General features: G+C 44.9%; 1 protein-coding gene across 1 annotated transcript in view; it reads right to left on the bottom strand.

Annotated features, from left to right (window-relative positions):
* Positions 1 to 1846: 1846 nt before the first annotated feature.
* otop2 (otopetrin 2) overlaps positions 1847 to 8716 on the bottom strand; it is a 72826-nt gene continuing 65956 nt past the window's right edge. The window contains exon 7 of the mRNA XM_072558082.1: positions 1847 to 2017. Coding sequence (XP_072414183.1) covers positions 1847 to 2017 — 171 coding nt within the window. The remainder of the gene's footprint in view (positions 2018 to 8716) is intronic.

Below are 8716 nucleotides of genomic sequence, written 5' to 3'. Positions count from 1 at the left end.
CCATGGGAGACTGGTTAGCAAGGTTAGATCTCATGAAATACAGGGGGAACTAGCCATTTGGATACAGAACTGGCTCAAAGGTAGAAGACAGAGGGTGGTGGTGGAGGGTTGTTTTTCAGTCTGGAGGCCTGTGACCAGTGGAGTGCCACAAGGATTGGTGCTGGGCCCTCTACTTTTTGTCATTTACATAAATTATTTGGATGAGAGCATAAGAGGTACAGTTAGTAAGTTTGCAGATGACACCAAAATCGGAGGTGTAGTGGACAGCGAAGAGGGTTACCTCAGATTACAACAGGATCTGGACCAGATGGGCCTATGGGCTGAGAAGTGGCAGATGGAGTTTAATTCAGATAAATGTATGTGAGGTTCTGCATTTTGGGAAAGCAAGTCTTAGCAGGACTTATACACTTAATGGTAAGGTCCTCGGGAGTGTTGCTGAACAAAGAGACCTTGGAGTGCAGGTTCATAGCTCCTTGAAAGTGGAGTCGCAAGTAGATAGGATAGTGAAGGTGTTTGGTATGCTTTCCTTTATTGGTCAGAGTATTGAGTACAGGTCATGTAGCGGCTGTACAGGACATTGGTTAGGCCACTGTTGGAATATTGGGTGCAATTCTGTCTCCTTCCTATCGGAAAGATGTTGTGAAACTTGAAAGGGTTCAGAAAAGATTTACAAGGATGTTGCCAGGGTTGGAGGATTTGAGCTATAGGGAGAGGTTGAACAGGCTGGGGCTGTTTTCCCTGGAGCATCGGAAGCTGAGGAGTGACCTTATAGAGGTTTATGAAATTATGAGGCACATGGATAGGGTAAATAGGCAAGGTCTTTTCCCTGGGGTGGGGGAGTCCAGAACTAGAGGGGATAGGTTTAGGGTGAGAGGGGAAAGATATAAAAGAGACCTAAGGGGCAACTTTTTCACAGAGAGGGTGGTACGTGTATGGAATGAGCTGCCAGAGGATGTGGTGGAGGCTGGTACAATTGCAACATTTAAAAGACATCTGGATGGGTATATGAATAGGAAGGGTTTAGAGGGATATGGGCCGGGTGCTGGCAAATGGGACTAGATTAGGTTAGGATAACTGGTCAGTCTGGACAAGTTGGACTGAAGGATCTGTTTCCGTGCTGTTCCTCTCTATAACTCTAATTCCTGCTGTCAGAAGTAATGTGTTTTGTATGTTGGCCTTTGTAGTAAGAGGATTTGAGTACAGGTGCAGGGATGTTTTGTCACAATTGTACAGGGCCTTGGTGAGACCACACCTGGAGTATTGTGTGTAGTTTCGGTCTCTCTATCTCGGGAAGGATATTCTGGCTATGGACAGAGTGCAACAAAGCTTCACCAGGCTGGATCCTGAGACAGCAGGCCTGACATCTGAATAGAGGCGGGATCAGTTAGTGTGATATTCACTGGAGTTTAGAATGGGTAAGGTTTCTAGAAACCTATAAAAGTCTAACAGGAGGAGACAGAGTGAATCCAAAATGGGTGGTCCTAATGAGTGGGGTGTCCAGAACCAGGGGTCACACTCTCAGGATACAAGGTCTCATTTAGGACTGAGATGTGGAGGCCTGGAGCCTGTGGTATTGTCTGCTACAGGAAATGGTTGAGGCTGAAACACTGAATGTTTTCACGAAGGAACTCGATACAACTGTTTGGGCTGAAGGGACAGAAGAGAGTGGGGAGAGAGCGGGAACAGTGAGTTGGTTCATCAGCCATGGTCTTACTGAGTGGCAGACCAGGCTCAAAGGGCCGAATGGCCTGCTTCTATTTTCGAGGTTGCTGAGTCATGGTTTTTCCAACTGCCTGTGGTTTGGCGCCGGGTTAGAGGGTGAGCTGAACATGGTCTGGTATCTGTTTTAGGATATGAGGTAGACCTCGAGTAGGCAGGCAGCTGAGTGCATCCTGTAGAATATTCCCAAAGGAAGGCCAATATTGACTACAGTTGCCCAGATTTGGAAGCCGTAAAAACTTTCTTCAAGACCGTTAGCAAAATGCGGTCGAGCCCCAAAAGCCGGCATGATCCAGAACTAAGGAGAGAAAGTCAAAATTTCAAAATCCTGCTAAACCTCAGATAAAGAAGTCAAGGACAGTCAGCCCCCTCGTCAACCTCTCTCTCTCTCTCTCTCTCTCTCTTTCTAACCCATTGTAACCTGCATCCTTACGTTACTGCAGATAAAACTCAAATTAATGGATTTCCTTCAGGAAACAACTTGCATTGATAAAGCCTTTTCAAAATCATAAAACGTCCCAAAGAGCCAATCAGATGCACAGAGACAGTGAGCCACTGAAGGATACCAGAGTGATTTCAAGTTTGACCAGAGAGGGTGCTGAAGGGAATCAGAGAGAGGGAGTGAAGCAGAGAGGTTTAGGGACGGAATTCCACAGCTCCGGAACTCTGAGAGTTGAAGGAAGGTTTGCTGGTAGAGGGGTGAGGGAAGTGGGAAATGGATTAGAGGTTCCAGATTTCAAATGCTGCAGAGACCTTGGAAGATATTAGAGAGACATGGAGGGATGAGGCCATGTTGAAAATACATGCAAACCAGGAATGAGAGGAGGCCATTGAGCCCCTTGACCCCACTCTGCTATTCAATATGAGCATGGCTGATCTGATTGGAACCTTAATTCACATTCCCATTTTCCCTGAGAACCTTTCAGCTCCTTGTGTATCAAGATCTATTCCACCTCTATCTTACAAATATCAAGGACACAGGAAAGAGTTCAAAAGATTCATGACCCTCTGCCTAATCTCGATTGTAAATGGGTAGTCCCTGGTTTTTTTAATAGGTGACTCCTAGTTCTAGATCCTCCCAGAAGAGCAAACCTCCTCTCCACATCCACCTGTCACATCTAACTCTTCCAACTTGCAGCAGATACAAGAGTAGTCACTTCAACCTTTCTGCGCGTATTTGTCTAATAAACCTTCTCTGAACTATTTCCAACGCATTAACATCCCTCAGTACGTACACTGACCAATGCTGTACACAGGATTCCAGACACAGTCTCACTAACACCCTGCATAACTGAAGCATATCCTCCCTACTCCTCATCCCATTCCCCTCTCATTAACCACAACATTCTATGAGCCTTGATGTACCTGCACATGAACCTCCTGTGATTCATGCACCAGGATAAACCTGTTTGAATCTCAGAACTTTATGGTCTTTTAACCTCTCACCATTTAGATAATATGCTTCTTTTTCCATTCTTTCTGCCATATTTCCCAGATACCCATGTGGTACTCCATTTGCCAGATCTTTGCCCACTCACGAACCTATCCACATCCGTTTGCAGGTTCCTTCAGTCCTCTTCACTACACAGTTTCCAACCGTTCTTGGTGTCATCAGCACACACAACTCCATACCTTCAATTACCTCATCATTCCTGTAAATTGTAAAGAGTTCAGGCCCCAGCACCAGTATCTGTGCCACGCCACTCTTCATAGCTCACTCATCTGAAAAAGACCCATTTATTCCCACTCTCTGCTTCCTGTTAGCCGGCCAATCTTTTGTCCATGCTAATATATTACACATAACCTTTTAATTTCTCTAATAACCTCTGATGTAATACCTTATGGAATGCCTTCTGGAATTCTAAATGCAAGATATCGGCTAATCCCTGTTTATCAACAACACAAGTTTCTTTGTCAAAGGACTCCAATAAACCAGTTAAATGTAATTTTCCTTTGACACAACCATGATGACTCTGCCAGATTTACTCGAGTGTTTCGGTGTAGTCTTGTATATTAGCTTCAAGTGTTTCCCTATGACGGACATTAAGCTAACTGGCCTGGAGCTTCCTGCTTTCTGTCTCCTTCCCTTTTTATATGAATAACTTCCATTTGCTACCTTCAATCGAATTTAATATTTTCTGCATCAACAGTCTCAGGAGCTTCATCTTAAAAGACCGGAGAGATCCATCAGACACAGGCACTTGGCAGCTCCAGTAATTTACACTGTACCTTCTCTGGTCATTGTGAACTTGTTGCTCCCTCACTTTCATTTCCTGATTTATTGCTGCTTCTGGAATGCTACAGAAGAGTACAGCCGACCCTTTAGCCCACCGTACCTGTGCCGACCATGATGTTATTCTAATCTAATCCCATTTGCCTCTACATGGTCCATATCCCTGTATTCTCTGTCTGTTTATGTCTCTGCTGACATTGCTATCGCGTCTGCTTCTAACCAGCCCCCCTGCAAGCACATTCCAGCCACCTATCATCTTCTCTGCAAAAAAACCTTACCTCACACATCTCCTTTGAACTTTCCCCTCTCACCTTAAACCTATGCCCCCTAATATTTAACATTTCCACTCTGGGAAAAATACTCCACCTTCTCATAATTTTTTTATACATCTAACAGGTCATCCCTCCAGCACTCAAGTGTAAACAATCCAAGTTTGTCCAACCCCTCTAATCCTGGCAATATCCTGGTTAAATCCTCTCTGAAGTTTCTGCATCCTTCCCATAGCATGGTGACCAGAACTGCAGGCAATAGTGATGACTGTCAAATAATACATCTTCAATTCATCAGCCATTTCCTGATTTTCCATGAATAACTCCCCAGACTCACTGTCCAAAGTGATCAATACCTTATCGTGTTACCTCACAAATCAGTTTGTGTCTTTTTCATCGAGTTCCATGGTGGGTTTCTGTGTAATGGAGTCATTAGCTACAATCACAGAGTTTTTCCAGTAACCATCCTGGTCCCATAAACACAGCAGGAACATGAGAGTTTTAAAGTATATAGACCTCATGGTGGCTTGCATAGAATCTGACAGAGACCTGGAATGGGTTGGAGAGATGATCACAGATTTGTTGCTCATTGATGGATGAACTCAGCTACTTTGGCCCTCTCAGTGAGATATGTCCAGTCCATTGCCCCCTGCAGGTGGGGGCAGGCAGCTACGTTTCTGAACCTTATCGTCTGGGCCTCAGAACTGACCCCGTCACTGGGGAAACGAGATGAAGTGATCTGGCATAAATGGCTCACAATCTTGATACATTTGTGGGTGGTCTATTGAGAGATCCCAGAGGGGCTCCCCCAGTGGCTCCCCGGAATGAGCCAGTCACATAACAGTCCAACAGCAACAGGGATAGAATGGCCATCCATTTCGTGGTTTGCGGCATCAGCACAACTCAGTCACTGAATCCTGGGACATCCACAGCCAGCGCTGACATTGTCCCTCGCTCAGCAGAAGGAAATAGCCCTGAGGACAAAAGTCTTTAGCCCTCCTGTGCTTCCAGCACTTCCTGAGGGGCCCTTCAGCTGTGACCCCTTCATGTTGAGGCTGCTCAGGTTCTGCTGGAGGTTACTGCCATTCTGGGCTTGCTGCTGCATTACAGTGAGAGGTGCTAGTGCAATGCAAAGTGTAGCATGGCCTTGCAGATATAGACTGTAAATGGATCAGTGCCATGTTGGTGCAGTGAGGCTGGCACATGGTGGATGCCAGTGTCCATGGACATGGAGTATGCATGTGCGAACCCTGCTCATGGAACAGACCCTGAGACGTTGGTCTTGATGTCCAAGATGGCGACCTGAGAAGCAAGTGGCAACCTGGAGTCTTTGATCTTGGGGATTCTAAGCAAGCTTCCTATGTGGCAGGTGATGGAATGGGAGGCTGCAGGTTAATGAGGTATGGTTTATTAAGCTGTTAACAAATAATAATCCATGTTACTCAGCATCTCGCCACTCACCAGTGAGAATTCCATCTCTATATCCAACACGTATTTGGAAATTGGGATTCTTTGCTCTTGACATTGAGGAGGTCCTCGTTGAACATCTTGCCTGATTTTTCAAAATTCCTTGCCATGACTGATATCATTCAGGGGCTGGGAAATTTTCTCCCCTTGCATTTCAAATATTTGTAGAAACTCTGACCATCTCTTATTATATTTCTAACTGACTTTCTCTTGTATTCTAATTCTTCCCTATTGTCATTTTTGCTGTTATCGGGTCATAGAGCCATACAGCATAGAAACAGACCCTTCCAACCAGTCTGTGCTGAACATAATCAAAAACTAAACTAGTCTCACCCTGCCCGCTCCTGGCCCATATCCCTCCAACCCTTCACTATTCATGTGCTTATCCAAATGGCCTTTAAATGTTCTAATTGTACCCAGATCCACCACTTCCTCAGGAGGTTCAATGGATGTGAACTTCCCTCTGTGTTAAAAATTTGCTCCTCATGGTCTTTTTAAAATCTCTGCCCTCACACTTTAAAAATGTGCCCCCTTGTCATGAAATCCCCCACTCTTGGGGAAAGACAGCCACCATGAACTCTATCTACATGCCTCATTATTTTATAAACTTCTCTAAGGTCACCTCTGAGTCGCCCACGCTCCAGTGACAAAGTTCTTTCTATTCGGTCGAGTTTCTGACCTGCCATCTGTCTTTTCATGATTCTAAGCTTTTACTTTAAGTTTCAAATTACTTTTAACCTTTCCACCACAGATGGTGGATGTTTTCCTTTGAATTGTCTTTACTTGTTGGAATGTATTTATTCTGTATTTCTGAACAATCCCTTTAAAATAGGCCTCTGTATCTCTATTGAATTATTCTTTAGAACATTTCATTTTGTTAGTTTTGCTTTCATGCCTTAGGAATAACCCTTATTTAGGTTTAACATACTCATCTTGGACCCACTCTTCTCTCCCTCAAAGCAAAATTGTAATTGTGTTATCACTCCTTCTACCGAGAGGCACCTTCTCTGTGAGATCATTAATTAATTCTATCCCATTATACAATATCAGCTGGAGTGCAGCTTGCTCACGGGTCAGTCCCAGAATGGGATGTTCTCAGAAATTAAAATCCCCTGATTATTGCTATATCTTTCTGATAAGCTCCCATAATTTCTTCCTTTATACCCCATGCCATCCCTCACTGGGGTAACATGCTGGAAATCAAGTCTCACTAACCACAGAGTCTTCACAAGAGTTACAATTTTATATCAATGTGCATAAAGTCCCTATTGCACCTGACAGATAGACTCAGGTTGACAGACTGTATGGACCTGGTTTCTGTATGAACCAGGAACTATGACAAATAAATAGATTCTAGCTACAGTAATGAAAAGCATTGATGGAGACAGAGCAGTGGACATGATCTTTATGGACTTCAGTTAGGCATTCAACAAGGTTCCTTATGACAGACTGATTAGCAAGATTAGATCTCATGGAACACAGGGAGAACTAGTCATTTAGATACAGAACTGGCTCAAAGGTAGAAGACAGAGGGTGGTGGTAGAGGGTTGTTTTTCAGACTGGAGGCCTGTGACCAGTGGAGTGCCACAAGAATCGGTGCTGGGTCCTCTACTTTTTGTCATTTACATAAATGATTTGGATCCGAACATAAGAGGTACATTAGTAAGTTTGCAGATGACACCAAAATTGGAGGTGTAGTGGACAATCAAGAATTTTATCTCAAAGTACAATGGAATCTTGATGAGATGGGCCAATGGGCTGAGGAAAGGCAGATGGAGTTTAACTTAGATAAATGTGAAGTGCTGCATTTTGGAAAGGCAAATCAGGGCAGGACCTATACACTTAATGGTAAGGTCCTGGGGAGTTTTTAAATTCATTTTGTGGGATGTGAGCATCGCTGGCCAGCATTTATTACCCCGCCCCTAGTTGCCCTTGAGAAAGTGGTGGTGAGCTGCCTTCTTGAACCGCTACGTCGACCTGCTGTGGGTTGACCCACAATGCCATTAGGGAGGGAATTCCAGAATTTTGACCCAGTGACAGTGAAGGAACACCAACATATTTCCAAGTCAGGATTGTGAATGGCTTGAAGGGGAACTCAAATGTGATGGTGTTTCTACATGCCTGCCGCCCTGTCCTTCTAGATGGAAGTGGTTGTGGGTTTGAAAGGTGCTGGCTGAAGATCTTTGGTGAAGTTCTGCGATGCATCTTAGAGACAGTACCCACTGCTGCTACTGAGCATCAGAGATGGAGGGAGTGGATGCTTGAGGATATAGTGCCAATCAAGCAGGCTGCTTTGTCATAGATGGTATTATCCAATAGAATTAGTACACTGTGGAAACAGGCCATTCAGCCTAACAAGTCCACACCGACCCTCCGAAGACCATCCCACCAAGACCCATTCCCCTAACTAATGCATATAACCTACACATCCCTGAACACTATGGGCAATTTAGCATGGCCAACTCACCTAACCTGCACATCCATGGATTGTGGGAGGAAACTGGAGCACCCGGAGGCAACCTACACAGACGCGAGGAGAATGTGCAAACTCCACACAGACAGTCACCTGAGGCTGGAATCCAACCCGGGCCTCTGGCGCTGTGAGGCAGCAGTGCTAACCAGTGTTGTTGAGGCTGTACTCATCCAGGCAAATGTGGAGTATTCCATCACATTCCTGACTTGTGCCTTGTCAAGATGTGGACAGGCTTTGGGGAGTGAGGAGGTGAGTTATTTGCCTCAGTACTCCTTACCTCAGAAGTGTCCTTGTAGCCACTGCATTTATGTGGTGAGCCCAGTTGAGTTCCTGATCCTAAATATTGATATGGTGGTGGGAGGGGGTGGGGGGGGGTTAAATGATGGTAGCACCATTGAATGTCAAGTGGTGGTGGTTAGATTGTCTGTTATTGGTGATGGTCATAGCCTGGCATTTGTGTGGCGCAAATGTTTTTTGCCACTTGACATGGACTGAGGAGTCATGACTGGTGCTGAACATTGTGCAATCATCAGTGAACATCCTCACTTCTGATCT

The sequence above is a fragment of the Chiloscyllium punctatum genome, chromosome 39 (assembly GCF_047496795.1).
Source record: "Chiloscyllium punctatum isolate Juve2018m chromosome 39, sChiPun1.3, whole genome shotgun sequence".
Taxonomy (NCBI): domain Eukaryota; kingdom Metazoa; phylum Chordata; class Chondrichthyes; order Orectolobiformes; family Hemiscylliidae; genus Chiloscyllium; species Chiloscyllium punctatum.
This window is presented reverse-complemented; position numbering and strand designations above follow the sequence as displayed.